Source organism: Syngnathus scovelli, chromosome 10, assembly GCF_024217435.2.
Source record: "Syngnathus scovelli strain Florida chromosome 10, RoL_Ssco_1.2, whole genome shotgun sequence".
NCBI classification, from domain to species: Eukaryota; Metazoa; Chordata; class Actinopteri; order Syngnathiformes; family Syngnathidae; genus Syngnathus; species Syngnathus scovelli.
The window spans coordinates 4,703,162-4,728,769 of record NC_090856.1 but is presented as its reverse complement, the minus strand read 5'-3'; the positions used below and the strand labels follow the sequence as shown (position 1 = coordinate 4,728,769).

General features: G+C 43.4%; 1 protein-coding gene across 2 annotated transcripts in view; it reads right to left on the bottom strand.

The window, feature by feature from the left end:
* The window catches only part of ssbp4 (single stranded DNA binding protein 4), a 52,951-nt gene extending 29,159 nt beyond the window's left edge, over positions 1 to 23,792 (bottom strand). Inside the window, exons 1-4 of one of the 2 annotated variants that reach the window (XM_049729297.2) lie at positions 23,606 to 23,792; positions 15,826 to 15,898; positions 13,598 to 13,659; positions 8,606 to 8,690 (exon numbers count right to left, since the gene is read on the bottom strand). In XM_049729297.2, coding sequence (XP_049585254.1) covers positions 8,606 to 8,690; positions 13,598 to 13,659; positions 15,826 to 15,898; positions 23,606 to 23,661 — 276 coding nt within the window. In that variant the 5' untranslated portion in view covers positions 23,662 to 23,792. The remainder of the gene's footprint in view (positions 1 to 8,605; positions 8,691 to 13,597; positions 13,660 to 15,825; positions 15,899 to 23,605) is intronic. The other variant, XM_049729307.2, reaches the window with a different exon arrangement.
* Positions 23,793 to 25,608: the final 1,816 nt, after the last annotated feature.

The window sequence follows — 25,608 nt, the reverse complement described above, 5'->3', positions numbered from 1 at the left end:
GCAATTTACACGTAGTATGTTTTAGTGAGCTCAATTTTAAGTCATTTTATTTCCATTTGGAAAGACGTATTTATTTGCTCAAAATGATGAGGCAACCACTTGTGGCCCCCGCAAACCACACATTGAGAAAGCCCGTATTAAAGTTGTTTTTAAGAAATCCGACGCGCTTAATCTAGATTAGGGGTGTCCTCAGTGTCCATAAACACACGGGTTAAAAAAAAAAAAAAAAAGTCAAGACAAACAACCAAATATAGCCAGATGGAAATATTAATAATAAAAAGGTAATCTGATGTGGTAGCAAATCAGGGTTTGCCTCCCGCCCTAGTCTCCTCCAGATGTCTCGGCTGCTTGCTGCCACACAATATGAAGCAGACGCTAATCTGGTCAACGATGAGGAGATTACAGCATACAAAAAAAAAAAAAAAAAAAAAAAAACAGCTGAGAGGAAAGAAAAGCCTTCAAAACTTCTTGCTTGGACTTCATACGGCTCCATTCAGTGAACACTGACCTTTTTTTACTTCCCTCCCCATTTTAAGAGTGCAGCGTGCTGGATCTCTCCACTGCCAAATGTCAACGTTTTACAGAAATGTGTAACAATAAACACGACTCTGACCGCACACGGGGGATGCGTCGAAGGACTGACACGCGTGTAGGCGCAATTGTGTGAGCGGTGACATTTGGGGTTTTATTATTAATGCATTAAGGCCAGGGACATATTCATAATAAAAAAAAATATATATACATATCATTAATTATTTTTTTAATTTTATATATATATATATATATATATATATATATATATATATATATATATATATATATATATATATTTCTATATTATATATATATTATATATATCTTAATATACTGTTTTTTGCAGAGGATAAAGAATATATGCATGTGAGTATTGTTATATTTTCTGTCTCCTTGGTGATCCTACGTTATGTTCTTTGGGTTAAGCATCAATTACAGGGCCAATTAGTGAGAAATCCCACAAATAGCTGCTATAAATTCATTTAGAGAGAAACTTTGTATGCTAAGAACAAGCGTTGAGCCAGTCGATTAATTAGGAGGTGAATTCGGATGTCGGTATCAAGCCTGGTCTTATGGATGTAAAATAGAAATTCAGTGAAAAGGTGATAACTGATTCTGGGAGTCGTTCAAAAAAGATTTTTTTTTTTTTAAATTACTCAATGTTGTGGAACATGTACGCAATATTATGATGTACAAATGTGCGTGTTTACGATCTTTGAGTCAACGACAACATTACATGTCAATTTTGAGTGAGAGCCCTTGAAAAGCCGCTATGACTACACGTCGAGAGAAATGATAAATGTCGAGAATGGGAGGAAGGTCCAAATAAGAGCGTGGCGACGGCAATGGCGGCAGAGGCGGAGGAGGGCGGGTGTCACCGCAACCACGGAGGTAATCAGCGAGCCAATGGGGAGTCATTCCACTCGGAGCCAGCAGGCTTCACAAGTACCTTGAATAAAAATAATCATTACGGAGCATTAAAGGCACCGTCTGTAAATATACCCCGGGTAGCGGTAAAGAACGAGAGCCGCGGCGTCAATTGTGTGAGGCGGGAAAGGCAACGGGAAAGAAAAGGCGAAGAGAGCGACACAACTTGGTCTGTTGTCTCGAAATTGAATGACAAAAAAAAAAGTCTTTGTTTGACGCTCGCTCAGTGTCCTGCAGATTTCAAGGACCCTGTTTCACTGCTTAATTCAATGAGCAAGAGACAATACACACACACACACAGAAACAGACAAGTGTGTGTTGTCTGTGATTACACAAAAACAACAATTAAGGCACTCGTGCACACGTGCATCCACCCATAGCGTCATTGATAGAGCCGGCTTGTTTATTTGGGTTGGGAGTTTGGGTGCTCAGCTGGTACTTGAGACTGGTGGACTGGCAAGGCTGTACCACACACACACACACACACACACGGGCATGCAAACACAGTGCCAGGTTTCGACGCCAATCACAAGCTAACCCACTTCCACTGAGAGAAGTAGTGGCCAAAGCGTAAGAGCAGAAAAGCAACTCAGGCGATCAATGGATCGATCCATGCTTAAGTTCTGTCCGGATTGGCTGCCATTTTTCACAGATATCAGATTGTGCTGCATTTGCAGCCTTTATAAAAATCAAACTATAGCAAGGTGTGCTGAGGTTGGTATTTTTCTTTTATCGGACGCATTTGTCAACTAGCGCTAATGTGGCACGCTACTACAAAGTTGCTCGTAGGAACTTTTATTAGCTAAACATGCTATGTGTAGCTTTAAGATAGCAAATGCTAATTCTCAAGTCTTTAGCTAGCATCTGGACTTTTTGCTCACAAATCAAGATTCTCAAGAACAAGGAAAAAACATTTTCAACCAACAGGTCAGGTCACACCTAAGTCCACAGCTCAGCCAAAATAACCTTCTCCTATAAGCCACATGCTGCTTCACCAAGTCTAAACACAAAGCTATTATTATCCCGCTGGAGTTTACCTAAAGGGATTAACTTCCTCAGCAGTGTAAATACGGAAATGATCCAAAATGTTCTCCAGCTCCGCTCACTGCAAGGAGCTTCAATGCAACGATTCAACGGGTTGAAAGTCTCCCGGGGACCGGCCTGACAATCCTCTGAGCGCTCGTCAATGTTTCAGAGCTAATGAGGAACAGCAGAAGTGGAGTGCTACTCCGAGCTGGTCCTCGGCAAAAGAAAGCAGGAAGCCGGAAAAGAGCAGCGAATTTCCCTCGTCCTTGAAATTGACTTAAAAAGTACGAGGGGCCCAAAGTGTTGTTCGCGTGGGGATAATAACCTCATGCCAGGTTCTTGTGGCTTCTCCCCAAAAAGTTATCTAAGCAGAGTTGAAGCCATGCGAGTGTGGCTCGTGGTTAACCTTGTACCACTGTTAAGAATGTTAAAATGTTTTATGGTTTGATTGACAGAAAAGCGAAGCGGTACCACGACTTAATCCGTTCCATGACCGAGCTCGTAACAGCGACCCTAAAAATTCGAAGTGATTTTTTAAAAAATATCACAGAAAATTTGGGGGGTAAATTATGTGCTTGGATTACATTCTCATTCTTTCAACAGAATTAATATTCACACTTTGAAAGCATCAACTGGAGCGTCGGCGACATATTCTTTTCCGCTCCAGCCGCCCGTCGTCTCACTTTGAAGCTTCCTTCTGTCCCCGTCCGTCAAACACGCATCACGAGGAGCTCAGGCGCTCGCCCGAGTCGAGGATCAAATGCTTTATGGCCACTTTAAGCCGGACCACAATCAACCTACAGGTGGAGGGAATCATAAACAATATTTGATCTTCTGCTTCTGTCACTCGCAGACCTCCGACTGCAAACACACGCACGTAGCTTGAGGGCAGCACTTTGGTGCGCGCCTCAGATACATAAAGGTGTACACGCGGCATAGGACGCCGCCTGGCCTTTAAAGGGACAGCCGGAAAAAAATAAAAACGACAACAAAAATGCCTGCATGGGATGTATAGGAGGGGGAGGGAAAGTTGAAAGACGGAAAACGGTGTGTAGGCAGCACTTAAAGCAACAAGAAGAAGACATCGCCCTGGCAACTCCATTCCTCTACTGTCTCTCTCTCTTCCCCTCCCTCATCCCTCCATCCGAGAAAAAAAAAAAAAAAAAACCTACTCTGCTTACATTATGGATGTTATTATTATTCCGGCATGTCGTCATGTCGCCCCCGCTTCTCTCCTTCCCCCGAGCGAGAAAGCGGGCACTGCTGGCACCCGGCCAGATTACCCAATCAATCTCCTGTGAGAGGGGAGGTGGTGGTGGGGGGGATGTTGCGGAGGGGAGGGAGCGCAGAAGAGAGACGAAAAGAAAAGGCAGAGCAGCGGGGTGTGTGCGTTGTTGGCGGGGAAAACGACTTGAGAGGAATGGGAGCAGGAAAAAGGAATGGATGAGTAAATTCTACCCCCCCCCATGAAAAAAAAAAGGACAAAGAAGGAGGAGGTGGTTCTGAGCACCTGGAGCATCAACCTGAAAAGCGTGCACGCACAAACACACAAAGGCCGGGGCCATCAAGCTTGTTTACAGAGTGAGGCTCCGCCCCCTGTGCCACCTGTTACTGTGGTACAGCCTGACAAATGTTTAACCCTCCCAAAACGTCCCCTGGCAACGGCCCACGGCGCACCTTCCGGCCGTCGCATCATGACATCGTTTTTCATCTTAATTTACAGGAGCTGGCGTACTGCTTCAGTTCGCTGATGTGGGACCTGAGGAAGAGTAAGTCGGCGTCCGTGACGTGGAGCGTAACACGACATGAGCTGTGAGGGGTTGAGTGACACCAATGTAGACCTCCCCGAGGGTGCAACTCCTCCACAATCTGACATTGGGACTGGCAGGGAAACGGGAGTTGAGAACATTCAGTTTCTTCCATCCAGTTGCAGTCAAAGTATTTCCGAATGCACTCAAAAGGCACTGGCGGAGCTAGGATTTTTTTTTTTCCTTGGGGAGGGGACATGGGGGTGGGCCCAAGGATGTCAGTGGGTCTGTAAATAAATTTTTGGGGTGTTTTACAAATCCACAAAATTATTCAGAAAACGCTGATAAAGATCGATTAAATATTCTTTTTAGGCGAAAGGCTGGAAATGTGGAAAAAATCCAAAATTTTTGAAAATACCAAAAATCTGATCAGATGGCTCCAACCATATTTCGGTGGGTGGGGGCCACAGTGCTAGCCACAGTGCTAACGATACTATCCACCATTATGGGTTGTGCTTCTACCAACTTAAAATAATAATAACAAAATAATAGTATTAATAAAAAAAACACACTGTGCATTTGTATTCAGCGATGAGGCTTAAAAGGAAATCCCGCTTCACATGTGGACAAAGAAAAAAAAAATCCAATATTTTTTTCCTGTTTCTTTAATAGATTATTACTTCAGGATTAGATTCCACAAACGCGAACAAGGTCTTAACCATCTATTTCTAGACACTAATATCAGATTATGCCCTTGCACCTCAGGCCTCATCGTGACAGTTCTCCGCGCCGTCGTGTCAGTGACGCACTCGCAGCGTAAAATCCGTGACGCTTCCGCGGGGTGCCGACCTTGTATTGGCATGGATCGCAGATGTTCGGGGTCGTGACCTCTGGCTGAGCCCGTGCGAAACGTCTGCAACAACAAGTCTCGAGCGCGGCGCTCCCTCAAAGATTGTTTGTCCCGTCACGATAAGCGAATGTCACGGAGAGCGCCGTTCTTCCATCTCCTTTAATGTGCGTGCGAATAAATGCCTTCTTCGTGCCTTTTAATCATTCGTGTCGACGTTGCCGTAATCAAAGTGCTTTTGAAGAATTCCGGAAAAGAGGAGTACAAAACGTGACTTTGTCCTCTTCTGGGAATTGAAAGTGATTAAAAACTAAGATGGAGGCAGATTGACAGAAAGACAACAGTACTTAACACGATGAAAGCGGCCGCTTGAACGGAGGTACGGTGGTGCTTTGAGATACAAGTTGAATTTGTTCCCGTGACCACGCTCTTAATTCAAAACCCTCAAATGAGTATGAGTATGTGTTCAAATATCTGTTGCTTAAAATCTTACGTATATCACAGAAACATCTATGCTAGTTTTGTTAGCCACTCTATGCTGTTCTGCATTATTTGTTAGCATTAAGCTAAGTGGACTTTCTTGAAACACATTGATGTGGTTGTTTAAATCCATACAATTTAATTTGAATTTTTGGGGTGTTTTTATTTTGGCAGTAAACTCATCTGGGAGTGTCGTTAAACACTGACAATTAAACCTGTACTCATCTTTCTCTACAATTTCAATGACTTGACTTGACTTGACTTGAAATTTAAATTCGGAAAGAAATGCCTCTTTAATCCCTGTGTTAAAACAATATTGTGCATCGTGTGTGTAGTCATTTGCATACCAGCATGGCTGCATTGTTATGGCATGACAACATGAGGACTTTGCAGGGGTTCCGGGAGCGTGGCCAGGCCTCCAATCCCAGCACATTCCCCTGGATTAGCTGTCAACCCATCCCCAAATCTGAGGATTAGCACTTCATATTCCATTATCTTTCCAAACTGGAGGGTCCAAAACGTCAAAGGGGGACGAGTAGGGCAGGGTTGAGCAAGACACGCTTTCCAAAAGAGTCAAATCGAGCCAAAATACTGTTGCCAAGCAACCAAATCAATTCCTGGACACAAATGACTAAATGTCACATATGCCGCACATGGTTGATATATATATATTTTTTTACACGGAAAACAAACCCATAAAAGACCGCCTCTTCATTTTCTATAACGTGTACCCTCATTAGAGCCAGAGACAGGATTCAAACTCAAACCTCCAGCGAGGCAAACGTGGTAACCACTTCACCACCGTGCTGGCCATCATCAAATAATCTTGATGAAACTTCCCCACGTACCCGGCGGAGCATGCGCGTGACTACTCCAGGGAGTTGCATTGCGTTTCACTCCGGCATCCAAGGGAGGGGGGGGTTAAGGGAGCCGTTATCAGCAAGGGGCCACAAGTGGAGGCTTGATCGGGCCGCTAAGTCCGCAGGGACGGGCGAGCTCGAGTTAATCAGAGACAGACAGACCCTTTGTCACCCTGGGGATTCACACGACGTCGACCCTGACGGTTCTCCCGCATCGTGCAAAAGGAAACAATCGCAGTGCTGTGCTCACGCATCTTTGGTTTTGTTTACTGGCCGGTGGAACCTTGAAAATTGAAGACTAGCTGATGACCGGTTTACTATTATACATATGCTTGACTTAAATGTCGAGCCTTGGCAAACCTCGGACTGGTCAGTCAAATATAATTGCGCTCAATTGGAAATTTTGTACAGCCTCCGTCGTGTGAGCTAACTCTTGGGTTAAAGGTTAAAGCATTTGCTACAAAGTAGTTAAACGCGTAGCCGTGAGGTGCTGGCTAATTTCTAACCTTGGAGATGGATCGGTGCAAAATAAACGAAAGGCCAACAACTAGTTCTTACTCTTCCATCCCACTCGCTCTTCGCCTGACTTCCTCAACTTCAGTCGGGTCAAAGCTCAAGCATCATCGCTTGTATCCTTGAACTCCTCTCGACTGGCATTTATTCCAATGTCCACATTTCAGCTCAAATGCACTCGCAGCTTTTTAAGGCCGGCGGAGGGGTCAACCCGGCCGTCGTTTAAGCCTTGACGTGCAGGTATCCAGCTGGCCTACCTCTGGAGAAAGGTGTAGCAAATTATATGGCATTTAGATTAATTAGACACAGTTGTCAGATTTAATTAACTACTAGGTTTAATTAACCATGTAATTAATCTTATGGTGGTCCAACTCACGCGCACACAGAGAAACGTGTCAGCTGGCACCTACACACACACACACACACGTGTGTGACATGCACAACAAATGTAATGTGTTGGGTTGTCAAGTGCCATACAAGAGTTTGACTGCCTACGGGCTGAAAGCGCCCGAAAGGAACGCAAAGCATAAAAATAGAAACCGTAATCCGTTTCAGGTAAAGCGAGCAGCCGACCCATTCAACGGCCTCATTTACATGGACTGACGACGTGTGAGCTCATGCTAATCATGTTACCAAGTGTGGCGTGCAAACTGTTCTATTCATAATCGTGGTGGCGCAACACATGGAGCCGCGGCAAAAGTATTGGGACACCGGAGATGCAGAATTTTACCACAACAACCCCATGCATGAAAATAATATTGCTATATATATTTTAAATGGATTAATAATTCATCAAGAATTTGCCAAACAATTAATTAAGGAAATATTCATATTGAAATAGGCAACACAATGAATTCTAAGGACAAAAACCCAATTTGATCAAACAGCTCCGAAGGAAATGTGATGTCTATGTGTGCAGGTGTTACTGATTGACCACCGCAGCTCTTCACAAGAGCGGGGTCAAGGGGGTCGGAGGCCGTGACCTTTTATCGCCACTGCTAGCCACCGCCAGCAAAACATATTTCATGTGCGTATGCATTGTGTAGATGTGTGAGTGCTAATGTGCTTGTGTGATCAGCCAGCTGCTTGATGCGCCTTGACCTTTATGTGGACCAATAAATAAGACGGGCCGCGGCGTGACCTTTCATCACAGGACGACGTTTCCTCTCAGAGTCAAGAGTTCAGGGGTCATCGTTGGAGGAAATGTGGAGCTAAAGCGTCCGAGCTAGTGTGATTACCCGAAATGCAGACAGAGACGAAACTGCGGTGGGTGTTGTGCGGCAACTCCGCTCGAGCTGAAGATATAACATTCCAATTCCGAGAAAAATCCCGGCATTTTTTTTTTTTTTTTTATCCAGATACAATTTGGGTAACCACAGATACCTAATCATGTGAAAAATGATAGACCTGCACGAAGATTGTCTATTATTCAAAGAGGAACCTCTTGAGGCTCTTCCATGAAATAAAAAGACAGCATTCCCAGATGATGCATTTTTTAAAGACATCCACCTTGCGGGAAGACTTCTCCCCTCAAAAAAAAAAAGAACCCAGCAGCTCAACCGCAGCAAAGCAAACTGTAGCACCTCGCATATCAATGCACGAGAACCCCCCCCCCAACCCCCCGGAGTGAGTGACAGGGTTTCTGCGGTGTGTTTTTTTGCTCGACTCACATAATCATGGAAGGCCTTGGCCTCGCTGGAATGTTCGCATGTCTCCCTCCTGTCCGGGGCGGCGCAGTACAGATCCCAGAATACGCTGCACACACAAGGAAAAAGACGGCTGTTAAACATCGAAAAACACGCTCGTATGTACTTTTTTTCTCATCTAATAGCGACACGTACGCAGATGACTCAAAAGCGACAATAACGCTTGCCATCCATCGAAGCTTTGTGTTGTTTTGTTTTTTCTCTCCCCTTTTGTGTGTCACTTTGACAACCAAACAAAAGTGGCGCAGGTTCATGCTCCACTGTACCTTTTTTGTTACATCCACATAAAAAAGAAATTAATACAGCCGGCAAAATGAAAGACGATCATCCGCCGTACTGGGACGTTCTTGTTAGTGTCTTCTCGGGCTTATTTCTTAAGTGCGATCAGAGTTTGGTGTTGCTTTCATGCAAACAGACGCACGTTGAGAGAGAAAAAAAAAGCAGAATGTATTCAAGAAGCTCGGCTGATATTGTATCGCGCGCTTAATAAAATGGCAATTGGTGAAGATAAGACATAAAGTTGAAAATAAACAATTCCTCCGCACGCCGGGGAACAAGAAAAAGCTTAGATGCAGCATTTAATTTAATTTCTTAACAGTGATCGAAGCTAATGTAATACCACGCGTAACAAACACGCACTCAACCTTGTGTTTTTGTTTTGTTTTTTTAAGAACAGCCACTCTACAAACACTCTAAATTCAACTGACATTTTTATTACTCCCAAAATTCATTATTTGGGACTAAATTAGGAGAGATGCATCACATGTCTGTACTCGGACTTGATAAATGCTCCGATACCACACACCGATACTGGCAAATTCTGTTATATTCAAAAGCTAGAATTGCATTTCTTGTTCTTTCGACAAAATCAAAATGGATGGAGTACACCGGAAAAGGGTCACCAAATGTCCCTCCATGCTTGCCCTTACAACTCACAATATCGACCAATCAGCTGCGCTCGTGTTATTTAGTGTCCAACCGGCCGGAGCGATATTAGCTCATTAGCACCAATCCCAAATGTCTCTGTAGGCCACAAAAGGGTCCTGGCTCTAAATGGGTCCTTAATTACTACACCGAGATCAAGTACCCGGTAAGTCGGTCTCATTCTTGTCAAATTGATTTTCAATGTTCAACTCTTGAGCTGGGGGGGAAATTGGTTGTGAGGCTCCCAAAAAAAAGTTTGAAGTAAATACCATATTGAAGACTAAAAAAGACCAGCAGGAGGCTTCTATATTTGCTGCTCTTTGCAGAGGATAAAGAATATATAAGTGAGTATTGTCATATCTGTCTACATGTGCTGCTTGACCATTTGTGTTCAAATATTTGTTTTAAGAGTTATAACATCGCAAACACTGACGCTAACAAAACATCAGCAAAACTTTCCTGAAGTAAGGAATTATTTTAGATGCACAATGTGTAATTCTGACAAAAGGTTCACTTCTAGAAATTGGCAGACAAATATCATTTTGATACTTCATGGCTAAAGTGTGTCATTTTTAACATTTTGCTTGTGCCGTTAAAGGTTTTATGATGGCCGCAATTGCTCAAATTTGGACAAATCAAAGTCCAAGTAGCTTTCCTACAAGAGATTATATTCAAACCTCAAATGGTTCCTCTTTATTTCTGAACGCTGCTTCTTTCCATTCATTCTGATGACATGTTATTTGAGGGTAATTTAAAAAGCGGTGCCAAAATTAAAGTTCTAAAAATAAAAAGCGTAATAATAATTTATAAAAAAAAAAATAAAAACACTTCAACCTTTAGCACTGACCTCTCAGACTTGTGACAATGTGAATTAAAATAGAAGTGTTAAGAGTATTTTTAGATGAAAGGACAGAGTTGGTGCCCTGAGGCGCTCTGCAAGCACAAGGGTGCCCTCTAAGACAAAGCTTGACGGAGCACACTCTCCGTGTACGAATTTGTGTGTGTGTGTCCCACATGACAATAAAATGAGTGTACATTATCATATCTCGATGTCGGCGTTAAAGGAATTGCAGCGAGGGAGACACGACCAAATCCGATCAGCTCTCGAGGGAAATGAAAGGGGGACGCAGAGGTTCAAGTTTGCTCCCCCAAAAAATAAATAAAGAGCACCTTGTGGAGGTGCAGGGTGATCTCCTGGCCTCTGAAGTCGGGATATGTATTACCATTTGAACAGCTGACCTGAGGAATCTCATTGTCAGTCTCTGTATCATCTGACACTTTCATTCGGCTGGTATTATTTGGAGACTTGAATGTATCCCTTCACTGTGTTTCAAGGAGACACAGATGAAGGTTTATATTGCATTGTGAAGAAAAGTACAATGTTTCAAGTGGTGGGTTTAGAGAAGATTGGCTGGAGGAGTGCCTAAAAGGAGCCAACTCCGTACTGTATCAGAAACAAATCGATTTCTGTGAGTACAGTGGAATCTCTGAGGTCGGAATATTTGCCATATTCTCTGGTGTGTCAACAGTATTTTTTTTTTTTAGATAAAACAGTTAGGTCTTGCCACAAACAGGCGAGGCGAATTTTAGTTCCTTCACATAGATGGAGATGATCCGTTACATCGACATTTATAGTTAATTACGATCAGCTATTTGATGAGGAGTCCAGGGAACCCTTCCTCGTTCAAGTTCTATCCAATTATCTAATCATTCCAATCTAATGATCTAATCTTTGCCATCGTATTTCGCTACAAAGGCATGTAAAGCGATGTTATTTGAGCCGCATGAGGCGGGGCGGGGCGCATTTCCGCTCTCTTTTCAAGGTGATGCAAACAAGTACGGATAGCCTTTCATTACTTTATTCAAATCGGCAACAAAAGCTGGGGGGGAGAGAGAAAAAAATAACGTAACACCAACATGTCGGCAAAAGAGCAGGAAGGGGGATTAGCATCCAGACTTCCAGAAGAAGACAATTACTGAAATTAAATGCCATCACGATAATTATTTGCAATTAACTGCGGTCTGACAAAGCCATCAGTTACAATGGGGCTTTTGCACTATAATAAGGCATGTAAACAAAGCCAGACGCACACAGCTTGGCAGGTCTGAAGCATAATCCTGTCTGCTACTTTGGCTAGTGGCTAGCTAACAGGCAGCTAGCAAGACTAGCCAAAAACGGACAATTATTTGGTTTGTTAATACTTAAGTTACATGTTCATCCAAGGGTTCCACGCCCATACACAACAGATGTCATGACCTTGCTAGCTTAGCAATACCACTTTCTGCTAATCCCAATGTTTCCAAGCAAAAACCAGATCCAGTAAGAACAAGAAGGCCATAGTGTTGTTATGTTTGTGTGTTCAGAGGGGGGGGTTTCGAATTCAGCCGCCATCCAGTGAAAACTGGTTAAAGCAATCGATTTGAGGATAAAGAGGAGACAACTAGCAGCGGCCAATGGGGAAGGAGCTAATGACACAATCAACACCTGCAGCCCTTCACTGAGGCTTTTCTTTATCCTCCCGCCCATAACAACAGATGTGGATGAGTGACCCCCCACTAAAAGAAGCCCCAACACCTCCCCGCTCTCTTCCTCGGTCGTATTCGAAAGCAGCCCCCGCACCATCTTAACAGGAAGCATCCGCAGAAGTAGTAAGGTGCTGAGGAGGAGAAGGCTGAGGGTGGGGGTGGGGGTGGGGCCAGGGTGACAGCGGGGTCGGGGTCTTAGATTTGCCTGTTTAACACAAAAGAGGCTGAAATGCAAAGAGTTAATCCATTCGGGGGTCTCTCTTCCGCAAACAAAGGACAGGCCTCCAGACAAAGGTTGCGAGGGGGCGGTGGGGGGGCATGTGGAAGGTTGGTGGCTTTCCTACCATCTGGAGCTTTTGTTTTGGGGGAGGTTTGCGAGAGGAGAGGACTTCGGGGGGGTTGGTGTCCAATGGGTGGACCCTGCCGACAACCCCCGGGATCCCGCCTCCTCCCCCTCGTCGGTCCTTGGTGTCCACGTGCTGCGCGGCCCAGACAGACGCCCCTTAGCCATGTCGTTTACACCACAGGCCTACCCGGCTAATAATCGGCCTCCTCTCCACCGCCCGGGGTTTGGGGAATGCGAGGCCGTTCAAACACTCTGTATATTTGCCTTTGGTTGCTACCACCGTCCGGCTGAGCAAAGCGGAGCTCTTTAAAGACCATTATGAGCCATGTCAACACGCTCGACAATGACAACACACACTGAGGCCCAAACAGGATGAATGACCGAAGCGGCACGTTTGCTATATGAAGCGACGCCGGGAGGCGCTTTTGGCGACGAGCGTGAATGGCCGTCCTGTCAAACCTCTTATTCCGCCTCACGCTGCCCCCGTGTAGCTAACGCTAAGGATTCACAATACTCCACCTTCCCCTTTGTGTGCGCCTACTTCCTTTTCGTAGCTCATCAAATTCCCACTTTGGAGTAAAGTTGGACACGAATGGAAGACAAAGAACAATTTTCTTCGAGGTTGATTTCATTGGAAGACCACACTGTACGGCCTTGCCTCAAAAATTACATAACGACCAGCCTTTCGCCTACACACCACAAAAACTGCATAGAACTCAGCTCAGCTGGAAACACGGCTTTCTTGCTCGCTCGCTCGCTCGGAGGACAAGAGCGCAAGCCTGCAAGCGCACTGACCCGAGCCAGACAGACAGACAGACAGAACAGAACACGCTGTCCGCTGCTTATGAAGCATTAGCCAACCCGGCGCATTTGTTCAAAGAAGCGGGATAGAAAAGAAAAAAAAAAACGTAATGTCACATTATTGGACAATGCTGCGTTGAGCATGTAAAGAAAGTGTTTACAAGTCAAGTCAGGTAAATGGCGGCAAAGTAAGGAGCACTTAAACATATGTCAGATGATGCACTTAGCATTCCCTGCAATTACTCCCCCCCTCCCCTCCCCACTCAAACACACACACACACACCTAAGCGCTCTTACAGTAGTAACGTGTGCGGGATCGTGTGTTGACATAATTCGATAGGATCTCCAAATATACATACCACCACCACGAGTGTAAAAATCCAGGAGGTTCCCCGAGTGTGATGTTCTTCTCCCATCGGATCTGAGAGGGAGACAAGAAATGGGAGTTCACTTTGCTTTAACGTCAGTCAAACTTGAGTCGGTCAGACAGAGAAGACTTTTTTTTTTCCCCCGCAGCGCTCACACGGCAGCAAGAACTCCAGCTGCTATCTGGACGTGTAGATAAGATTCCGAGCGCGATAGTGGACGGGCTACCTGCTCCAAACACGCACTGTGACTTGGAATAGAAGTCACATCCCCAAATACTCTCATTCTCCTCCCTCGTCCGTGTCATTTTTTTTTTTTTTTTTTGGACTGATCCTAACCAACCTCCCTGTGGTTTGGTTTTCACGTTTTTCCCGTGACTACTAATTGGAAAAGAAAAACCCATCGGGCCAATTTGTGGCAAGGGGCAAGAGAGATCACGTGTAATGCCATTAGTTGATCTTCCCGCGCCGTGAATCCAGGGAATTCGTCGTCCCTGCAGAGCCAACACTGATTAGCGGGAAAATTGGTTGAAATTTGGCAGGCTCAACTTTGACCCCGAGTTCTTTGTGCATCTGGGGAGTGGATCGGAGGCTTTTGGAGGAAGTTGGAAGATGATTTGCAAAACGGTGCCAAACTGAGTACTGAGAAACATGCACACGCTAATCTAACATTTGACCCGGAAAAAAAATAATCGATACAGTTTTTGCATTTCTTTTAAACAACAAACGGAAAAGAGCATTCAACTGTTCCATTCAAAACAAATCAAGTCCCGCCGAGTACTCGGAGAATGTGAACTCGTACAGGTGAGAGGACCAAAGGTTAATTGAGAGTCGAGGCGATAGTGATCTTATTAGACACCACCTAGCGACAAAGGTCGCTTTGAACATCTCAGTTTGTGTGGGAGAGAGGCAACAACGGATACACAAAATGCACAGATTGTGTTCCCTGTGTGATTATTTTCTACATATAATAAGTTCCAAAGCAAAAAAAAAACTTACTGTCATCATCTACTTATACGTAAAATGTTAAACTTTCCCTCCCTCCAACTTTTGCCTTAACGTCGACAACGATGTCCTTTTTCAGCCATGTTTTTTTTTTTTTTTTTTCTGAACGACCCGCCAGGCTATCATCCAGGTCAAAGAGTCGGTAAATGGACCTTTAGTGTTTTGTTTGGGTTTGAGCTACTTCCGCTTCAGTCATGAAACCCCGGCGAAGGGTGAATCAGAGTCAAAAGCAAGTGAAAAGTAAAACAGGGAGGGGAGGGGGGGAGGGAAATAAACGTAGCTCTCTCTGGTGATTCATGACGAGCCGGAGTGTAAACCTGGTAAGTGAACACTGATGAATACAGATGGCTGACAGAGTGTATCTTTTCGCAACCATTTGTCTAATACTCCACTCACTTTATGTGCTCCTGCTACAACTGCATGAACGGGGGGGGTCGCGGTGAAAGGTCAAGCCGTTGCTTTTACTCGCACGTACGCTCGACTGTCGGCGTAATCCGAATACACGCGCCGTTTCAGATGTCTACATCAAAGCGGCAAAGCGGACGGGGGAAATTAAATACAATGTACTAATGAAAGTGGATTTTTTTTTTTTTTTTTTTTTTTGAGTATAGGACGTGTGGAATCTGGAATGTCGTAGGGCAAAGCGAGCAACAACGCGTGCTTACGACACGTCAAAGTGATCTAATTACGCAGCGTTTATAATAAATTAGGCCTAATAATGAAGGGCGGGTAATCATATCAAGAAGCTGAACCGATGCCATGTTTACATTATCTGAAATTAACAAGGAGTCGAGGGAGCATTGTGAATGAAAACAAAGCTCGCCGCGCGTTTGCCTAACAAACATTTTTAGCATTTTTAGTTTTTTCTATGAATGACTTTTTGCTTGCTGATGCTATTCTTCACTTATGATGATGAATGTGCATCGTGGATGTAAAGTATGTGGAAAGTTTTAGATATTAAAGTGTATCATTGCATTCCTTCACCCAATACGAATCCATTTAAAATAAATGTATTCATTTATTTATTTAAAAAAATTGATTGAGGAAATCGGATTCTATCAATTATGAAATCGGAAATACTGAATTTTTATTACTTCCCATCCCTGGTATTAGCTGCCATTTTGAAGGAAAATATTTGGAAAAAAATATTACGCAAGACTTCAAGTCTCTGCGAACAACCTGTTTTCATTATGCATGACGTGAGAGTGAAGTCTTACCTCTGATAGGAAGGTCTGTGCTGATTTCTGTGCGCCAACATGAAGCAAATACTCATACACGTATAAAGCTAACCTGTAAAACACAAAGAAAAAGAAAAAAAGTGTTTTTTAATTTATTCTTATTTTGCTCAAGTGACCACATTATTTCTCGATGATGCATTCAAACACAACTGGTGACGAATCATCCTTGCGATAGGACGGCGGGATAACCAAGATTTTACAGTATAAAGATAACATACACGACGGATGGGGTTGTAAAGCTCTCCAGCTCCGAGCCAAAGAGCCTCGGTGGCACTCGGCCACGTCCCTGCGGCGTGCGGAACGCCGCTGTCGAGGATGCGAGCACGACAATGCGGAGCGGCGTGAAGAGCGCAGTCAAGTACCAGATATCAACACTGCATTCACACACAAAAAAAAAAAAAAAACTTCCTGCTACATCGGAGTGACGTACGTGACCGAGTCTCAATAAGACGATATAAGCGCGGAATTGGACTTCCATGACTGAGAGGTGCGAAGGCAACATATTCGGAGAGGGATACTGAAAAGCACTTTGTGAGCACATTGGTTCCAGCAGAAGGAGCGCAAACGAGGCTTGGAGCATATTGGGAGGGGGGGCCGTCTCATCGGTTGCCATAAGGACTAAAGCGTTGTATTATTAGAGAACCGAAGGCTGTCGTTCTATGCTCTTCAAAGAGAAGATGTTATTGTTTATAGCTACTTATAGTATACCTGGAGGTCTAGTTTGTCAATAAAGTAGTCCTTAAAGGCAACGTAATGACTTGTTAATTGTTTGGACAGCTATATGAATCATTCCTGGCTATTGGGAAAGAGTTGTAATGAGTTGAAAGCATGTGAGGACTATTTTAGATATTGTTTCTTGAATGGAGATATGGAAGTGGGTCAAGAACATATCCGAGGTTGTTCTAACCTGTGAATCGTTTTCATCTGTGGGATCGAACGGTTACCCGCGTGAGGATTGTAGCGATGAAAGTTTCATGGCGAGGCCCGATGTGATCTGAGGGTTTCGATGCCCCGGCGATGGGCACCTGCTCCGGCGGCGATATATTATTTAGAGCCCCTCATTCGGGTCGGGAGCGCAGCTTTTGTTACGCAGTCAGATGCGGTAAGTGTAAGCAGACAGAGGTTGAAGACATTTTGTCAGGCTGACTGATGAAGGAGACGTGAGGAGGTGGTGGAGGAGATGGTGTCGGAGGGAATCTCAAGGTCGCAGCCTCCTCCTTCCGATGAGGAGAAGGAACGCTGGAATGGCTTCCCGGTGAACCCGGCGCTAATAACACACGCCACTCAGGGAGACGAGGCGGGAAAGCGCATGGAGAACATGTTGATTGTATGATCTGGCCGTTCTGAGAGATAGACAGCGGTGGCGGCGAAGCAACTCAGATTGGATAAGTTTCAATGTGTGACTTTTGTCAGAGATCATTTCATACACAGGTGGGGGTCGGATCCCATCATTTTATGCGAGCACAAAATTACAGCTAGACCTCGGTATACAAAAATGAAACAATGCCACGGTACTGGACCACTTTGACAGATAGCAAATAGTGATCCAAAAAGGCAACATATGTACTGTAATGTAATTAATTTCAGTCATTATTAAAATAAAAAAAAACAGGAAAAAGTCATTTTTCTATTTCAACTGTGCTCTTAACTGGTTTATTATTAGACAACTTTTTGGTGACAAAATGGAATTAAATTTTTACTTGAAATAGCAAAAGCCAATTCAGCTAGCTGCTCTACTCTACCACGATTATCTTATTTTTATAGTGTGAAAACAGTGTCACCTTATCGGTCAGACATTTTGATCCACAAAGACAATTAGCAAAAAAGACATTTCTAAAAATATGCGATTAGTCAACATCAAATGTGAAGTAGTTAAGTTGTCAACTAATCGTATCAACTACATAATTAAAGTTGTCAACTTGTTGACTAATCGTATCAACCCTATAATTAATGTGTCACTTAAAACATTGCCTACTACTAAAGATTTGATGGCGCTGACATAATTTGCTTTAAATATTGAACAAATTGAAGGTCTGATCATGTCCCACCATTTCACTGTATGCTAATGCCAACAAAGACACTAAGTCGATACGAGCTCCACTCCTAAGATCCAAACGACATCACTAACTCAAGTCACGCTTTTGTTCCTGGACCACACATCAAGAACTACCTGGTCCCCTGAAAACACACCTGACATGCAGCCCCCCTCGGGCTGCCCCGTCCTCACGTTCCCTTTCCACGACTCGCCTCCAGAGACAAGAGCTTCTCAGCCATGCTTAGCGGTTAAAGCGTAGACAGTTAGCAAATGAACTTTCGTGTCTTTGTTTCAATAATTCAGCAGTTGGAGTAGGAGAAGGGTGAGTTGAGGTGTGCTGGCAAAAGGAGGGATTAAGCACCTCTGTTTCACAGTATTATCTTTCAGCGGGAGGAAAAAAAAAAAAAAAAAAAAGGACTAAAGATGTGTCGCATGCATAATTTAAACCCTACCCGCCAATTGTAGCCACATAAAATCGCAAAATATTATTTCCGGAATATTAATTATTCATGATGGTCGTATAAGAGAAGTATGGATGGAGCAGTTGAAGGCGCCTGAGCGACGTGGATGCTGTGATACAGTGAAGCGTGCCCGCTAAAGCTTATTCCCACCGCACACGCTGTTTATATTTGCTCGGCTTTGTTACGGCACTCCCTTTGTCAAAACAAATCAGTGTCAATAAGGCGGCAAACACGCGCTTCTGTCGCGCGACGGAAGAACACCTGCAAAAAAAAAAAAAAAGTGCCCCGTCATTTTGTTCATCTGTTTATCATCAACACACCGGAGAGACAGAGAAAGCGGTTAGAATGATTAGCGGGAGATTATATCGCCATAAATGTCTGTTTCAGTCAAGAGCTCCCACAGCAGCTGATGAGCTGAGGAGTATTAATAAAATGATGAGACAGGGGGGGAAAAAAAGATGTAAAATATTTGGAATATTATGAAGGGGAAAATGCGACGGGAATTAAGTCGTAAAATTACAAGACAAAAAAGTCGTAATGGTGTGGAGGGAAAAAAAATATTAGTCGTGAAATAGCAAGAATAAAGTTGTAATTGCAGGAATTAAATCATAATATTGCAAGAATAAAGTTTAAATATTGACGAAGAAAAAGTTTGACTATTATAAGAAAAAGTTGGTTGGAAAATTGCGAGAATAAAAATAGTATGAGAAAAGTTTAAGTTATGAGAATTAAATAACAGAAAAAAGTTCAATAATAAAAGTCATAATTTCACAGGACTAAAGTTGTAAATTTGCCAAAATAAAGCACAATATTAAGAAAAATAGCAAAATGTCTGAATTTTAAAATAAAAAAATTATGGATCATTATTAGCCAATAGCGGTAACGGTATGAGAGTAAAAGTTACATCGATATAGAGGAAAAAAAATTGACTATAATAACAAAACAGACTGAAAGTTGAGAAAAAAAAATCTCGAATGCATCTCAATGGGCATCAATTAGAATTTCATCTATCGCCCGCAAACAGCAGGGGTCAAATTCCCCTGGCTGACCTCATGTCGTTCTTCCAACTACGCACTTGAGTAAAAGTAAACACAAAGTGTGCTCAACTGCTCAAAGGCAAAACTAATCCATAATCAATTCCACACAATGGAGAAAATTCCACAAAATTGCTTATTAGGTCCACTAAATGCACTTTAGTAGCAGCTCTGCATTTGTCTAATAGAACAACCCTGGTGGCCTTCGGTGCACTGATGTCAAACTGATTCATAACTTGAGAGCCAAAGATCCAATATTTACACGGTGTGCTTTACTTCAAGTGATACAATCTGACACGCGCGTGCACCGGCAGCGGCGGCGGCTGACGAGCGGCGGCATTAATTGACTGTTGTCATTTCCCCGACACCGTGGCAGTCAGCCGAAGGGGTGCCGGGGCTAAATCAAGGGTTCCTTTCCCCTTTTCCAGCAATGTTTTCTCTTGTTCCTGTGCAGCTCTTTATGCCGTCTTCAAAAGGCTAAAATGCAGATGGCGGCGCCATCTGTGCCGAGTCAAAACGGCGCATTGAAAACCTGAAGATCCCCCCCCCCCCACCATTAAACGGCATGTAAATACGTGGGCGGAGCTAGAGGAGGAGGAGCAGAAGGGGGGGGTTGGTGTAAAGAAACAAACTGATTAACTTTACACTTGAAGATCTTTTAGGCCAAACAAATCTCCAAATCACACGAGAGCATGTCTGTAAACAAACAGAATGAAGACGTTTGATCGCTATCGAGGATATCAGTGAGTGCGGAAGCGTTAATTAAGACACAAAAATTCATCGCCGCGCATTTCAAAGAGTTACCAGTGACGGAACAATGAGGTGATATTAATACAAAAGCCCCTGAACGGCTTGTGCTGGCTTTAATTTAATTAAATGCGGGAGAGGCGGCACGGTGGACTAGTGGTTTCCACATCTGCCTCACAGTTCTGAATGGTTTGGATCCGGGTTACTCGCTAAAATTTCCAACGCAAACTTTCTTGAGTTGGATTTTAGCGCTGATTTCAAATCTGCCCTCCAGGTTTTCATAAAAATAACAAACGTACAACGGTAATATAATACATAGCTCCCTATGGGGAGGTAAATCCATTTTTGGCTTTAACTATTGACGGTAGGTATTAAAAACGAATTGGAGACTTGGACCTGGAGTTCAAGCCTACCCGTCATTTGTATCTGGGGAAACAGGTGACATCAGTCTTGTTCAATTGTCTGCCCGCTGGCGCCCCCTTTACAATATGTGAATATGTAAAGAGCCGTATGAATATGTAAATAGGAGCTAATTCAACGACGCGCTTACAAGGGAACATGTGTCGGCCCTGCAGGGCAGGTTAGGGTGACAAGACAGGTGAGGGCGGAGAGGGCAAGACACACACATACACACAACTAAATACAAAAGAAGCACTTTCACACACAGGCGAATTGAGATTGGCTAACTTTAAAAAAAGTTAACAGTCAGTCACTAACCTGAGCTCACGACAGCCAATTCTACAGAGTCATTCGCCGGCACCCACGTCACTCACCAGTATTAACGAGGATGGAAATTTAGCAAATGTGTTATTTATTATGATATTTTGCATATAACGCAGCTGATCTGAAGGCAAAACCACAAACGACTACGGCCAAATCCGACAATTTTGCTACCCATTACAGTAACATTCATGTCGCCGCCTCTCCGTGAATTCCTAATGAGCTGAATTATTAATCCTCCGCCTACACAATCGTTTCAAAGACGGCAGCGGTTGGACCATGTGAGATGATTCATGACCAGAAGAACATGCATATCTTTATTTTTTTGATCAGCCGACAATTCATCTGTTGCTTTCAGGTGGAGGGGGGGGGGGGAGAGCATAGACGAAAAAAAACAGGTGTCAACGCACCCATGGCGTCTGCTCACGTCATTTGTATATTAAGGCATCATACGTGGGTTCAAGGGTCACTTCATGCCTGCTGTTCGTAGGGCCACCTGGGATGCGTGTGGACTAAATGCCCACACATCAAGTCAGGGCAGGATGATGCAATGTCAGACCTGACAAGGCAACACATCCATTATGAGAGGAAGTGCTTGTCTTGATGTTTAGTGGAGCAGTAGTCTGCACAAATTACAACAATACTATAATTACTATAGAGTACTTTGTGTATATATTTATTTTTTTATTTTTCATTATAGGGACCAAGCAAAAATATGTGAGTAATTGAAACACACTTTAAAAGGTTTGTAACGGCTTAAAGATGCCAGAAGATACCAAAGCCCCATTTTTTTATGAGACAAGGCAATGCCTTGACCAAATCTCATCACTTCAATCGAGTCCCTTGGCCCCAAGATGCCACAAGATGATACCAAAGCTTTTTCTTCACAAACAGCAAATTGGTGTTCAGCAAATAGCAGAGTCTAAAAAATTCCCATCGCCATTCATAAATGCTGAACCTCAAATGCATATATAAAAAAATATATCTAATAATATATTTTTTAAAAAAAACTCTTTTTGAGGTTACAAACAGGAAACAATCAACAAGTTGGCTCAGCGTCGTAGGAAAACGTCATCACGCCGCACAAGAAGGCACAGCACGTTACAACCATTCTTACTGTTTCCAATTAATTCTTTCAGATTTTTAGCCTAGAAGTGTTTCACAAATAAATATTTACAGCAACATTTTGAGTTTATAAACAGCACAGAATGAAGTCATTTGCACAGCGCCATGAGATATTTCTCAAATGACAAACTGCTTTATACTTATTATGACTTTACCATTGCATTATGGTAGGTTAGTAATCAACTACTGCGCTGCGTGACCCTCACCACAGTAGGAGCAGAACTCCATCATAAACTAGGGACCTCTTGTAAACCTGATGTCCATCAAGTATGCTGGTAAAAAAAGATAATTCATTGCAGCTGCCATTAAGAACACGATACTGAAAAGCGTCCGTGACTGATCATCACTCAGTGGGCAACCGTGACACAGATGTGGCGCCATTGATGAAAATGTATTTGTCCTTTGCAATGCATCTTGTAATTTGGGGTCCCAGAGAGGAAGCAAACATCTACATATACCTTAATGCTAACGTACAATGCGTAACTCCTTGTACAAGCTAATTAAACTAGCACCAACATTGTCAAGCAACAGATTTTTAAACACTAGTGTTGTAGCGACAATAGACAAACAGTACTCACAGGCATATATTCTTTATCCTCTGCCAAAAAAAAGACTTACTGCATCTAACTGGGCTATTGTGACCGTCTTCTTCATGTATGCACCTTTGTACAGGTTTTATTATACTGACCCCTGGTGGCCAATGGGTGCACACCAGAAGGAGCCATCCATGCATCGCACAATGTATTAAAGCAGGAATTTATGAGACACAAACTTGATGTTCTTTCTGTTTTTAAAAGAAATGTGTCTCCAGAGTCTGGACACACATGTTGAATGACTGTATTGCAATCAAATGAATCTTGCAAAACCTTTTGCATCACAAATGTCATTTTTTTTTAAGACATATTCTTCATTTTTATTTGTGTCTATACTTGAAGGACACAGTAGAGAGTTTGTGTATTAAAAAGTGTTTTCTTCTGCTGTTCTGATGGGCTCCAGATGGCCCACAGCCCGTAGGTTGCCCACCCTGGTTAAAAATGAATGAACCCCACTGATCTTCATGTTTCTTGTGCAAAAAAAAAAAAAAAGTGCCACAATGCAATTAACGGGAGCTTCACGTTGCATTTCCCTCAAGTTTCTGCAGCCAACGAGTAATTTAAAAAAGAACAAGAGAGTGATGCGAGTGGCTTTTCAAAGCACACCTCCGTGATTTGAGCGCACGATAAGCCACCGGAACCCCGCGAGGTTAGTCCAATTTTCCCGACAAAAAGTCTGCCTTGCAAAAACGCACCGTTAAGTCGCAAAACTGCGTCTGAAAAGTTTACCGGGACAAAAACTTTTGACTCCTCCGTGCAGCTCGCACGTGAGCTCCCGCAAGGCAGGCTCAGTTCTCCGGCGAGAGCAAGCAAGCAAGCACCGCGAGCGAACTTTAAAAAAAAAAAAAACCGCGGTCAGGAAGTCCGTTGGAAAAAGTGAAAAGTTGACCGCGTGCACCTTTAAAGCGCTCGAAGGCGCGCGTTAAAACATTGTCAATTCACAGTGACGGAAGCTAGTTGGAGAAAGTTCACATCGGCGCTGCGTGCAGGTAAAAGCAGCCTTAAGAAAACGCGAGAGGTGTAAAAGAAAACACTCGGACTTACTTTTCTCGCGCTTGGCTGTCGGAAGGGACCACGGCTCCTTTACCTTTGGCGTACATGCTGGATTCTGTTTTAAGACTTTTGCCCCACTCAACACCTGTCAAAGAAAGCAGCCAGGAAAACGCTCCATCTCCATAGCTACCCCTTCAGTGTTTTCCTCCCCCTTCTTCCCTCCCTCCCCTCCCCTCCCTTTCTCCCTCGCTCCCTCCTCCCTCTCTTTCTCGCTCACTTTTTATTTTTTTTACATCTCCAACATTGGCCACAAATCAGGCACAGTTTCTATCGGGGGAACTTGAAACCGTCATCGGCTGGATTTCGCCAACCCCCCTCCCCGCCCTCCCTCCTCCTCCTCAGCTGTTCCGCAGTCCTGCACTTCCTCCCTCTGCTGAGCGCGCGGTGGGGGCTTCTTAAAGGGAAACACACACGTTTTGTTTTTTGTTGTTGTTTATTGACCTCAGGAACAGGAGGAAATCTGTAATGTTTTTTTAATAGTTTGCCACAATTTACTCCGTAACATGTCACGGTAAATCACAATTTAAAGCATGTTGTGAAATACTGTCAATCAAAACTGTTATTAGATCAATAAAAGGCTGTGGCAATCCTTCCATTTGGTACTTGAGCCCTCAGTAGGGGATTTAACCAGACTTAATCCATCTCTTAATATCACCACGATCATGAAGCAATTATAGTGACCGTCAATATTTTTTAAAATGTTTTATAATAACACCCAACTGTGAAGCTTACATCATATGGAGCAGTTTAGAATCAATATTTATCTATGGATATGATGTGAACATTGAGAAATACAGTGCAACTTAAATATACAAGTTTATTTTGCCATTTTACCAATCTTACTTGCATGTCAAATAAATTTTTCCCCATTGAAAATTAATAGAATTATTTATTTTGGTCGAGCTCGAAGCTCGCTTAGCTAATTTGTGATTTTTTTAAATTTTTTATTCAACCACATGTCGTGTCCATGGAACCCAAAGCGAAGTCCTAGCAGCGGGGAGCAGAAAGCCAGTCCACTTGAGCTCCTCTCACTTGACAAAAGTTTGCCAGAGTAATCCCGTGCTTCTATCAGCTGGAGATGAATTACATATCTCGACACAGCGCCATCTGACTGATAAGACATTGCGGGTTCGGGCTTGCACCCTTCTTTACTTGCTGTGATTCCTGCAGATTGTTAGAATTCTTTGAACATGGCAATCCCTGAGTGTTATGTCATTTCCTCAGATCAGTTCCTCCATGAATTGCAATTTTCAACCGAGTAACCTAACGTTAGTTTTCATCATCCGTGTGGAGAGATAAAATATTCCTTAAAACTTGTACTGTTAATAAAGTTTTTAATAAAGTTTGTAAGACGATGACCCAGGAACAGCATTAATGCGCTTTACATTGTTTCCTATATGGGCGGGTAGAAAATAATAAATTACATCAACCAGCGTCACGGAACTACTTGATCCACTTTAGAGGTTCCATTGTGATTATTTTCCAGAACTTAAAAAGCATACTTTAGATTCCATGTGCACATATTGTATATGAATATTCATCGCTCTCTCACACACACACAAACACACACACTTTCAAGTTTTATGTGGCGCTCTGAGGCCTTGGGGGTACACACACACGCACTCAGTGAGACTTTACAGTGAAGCAGATGTCTTGCATCAAGCGCTTTAACCCGTGAAACCGAGTGATGGAGAATGTGGTGCCGTATCGATTTTTATGTTCTACTTATTTTCTACTTCGCTGTTGCCGACGTGCGCGTAGCTTGTACTCAAGGCCGTGTTGAGCGTAAACACGGGTGGCGTGTTTCGTATTATGCACGCTCTCTATCAAAATGTCCCCCCCCTCACCTCGTTCTTGTATTTATCTGGAGTACTCACATACCGATTTATAAAATGTGAGAGTACACACAGAAGAAGGGGGGAGAAAAAAAAACTTGAACTGCAGAGGCGGGAGTAAGTCACTTAAGTTCAAGTCTCAAGTTAACTTTAGCGTTC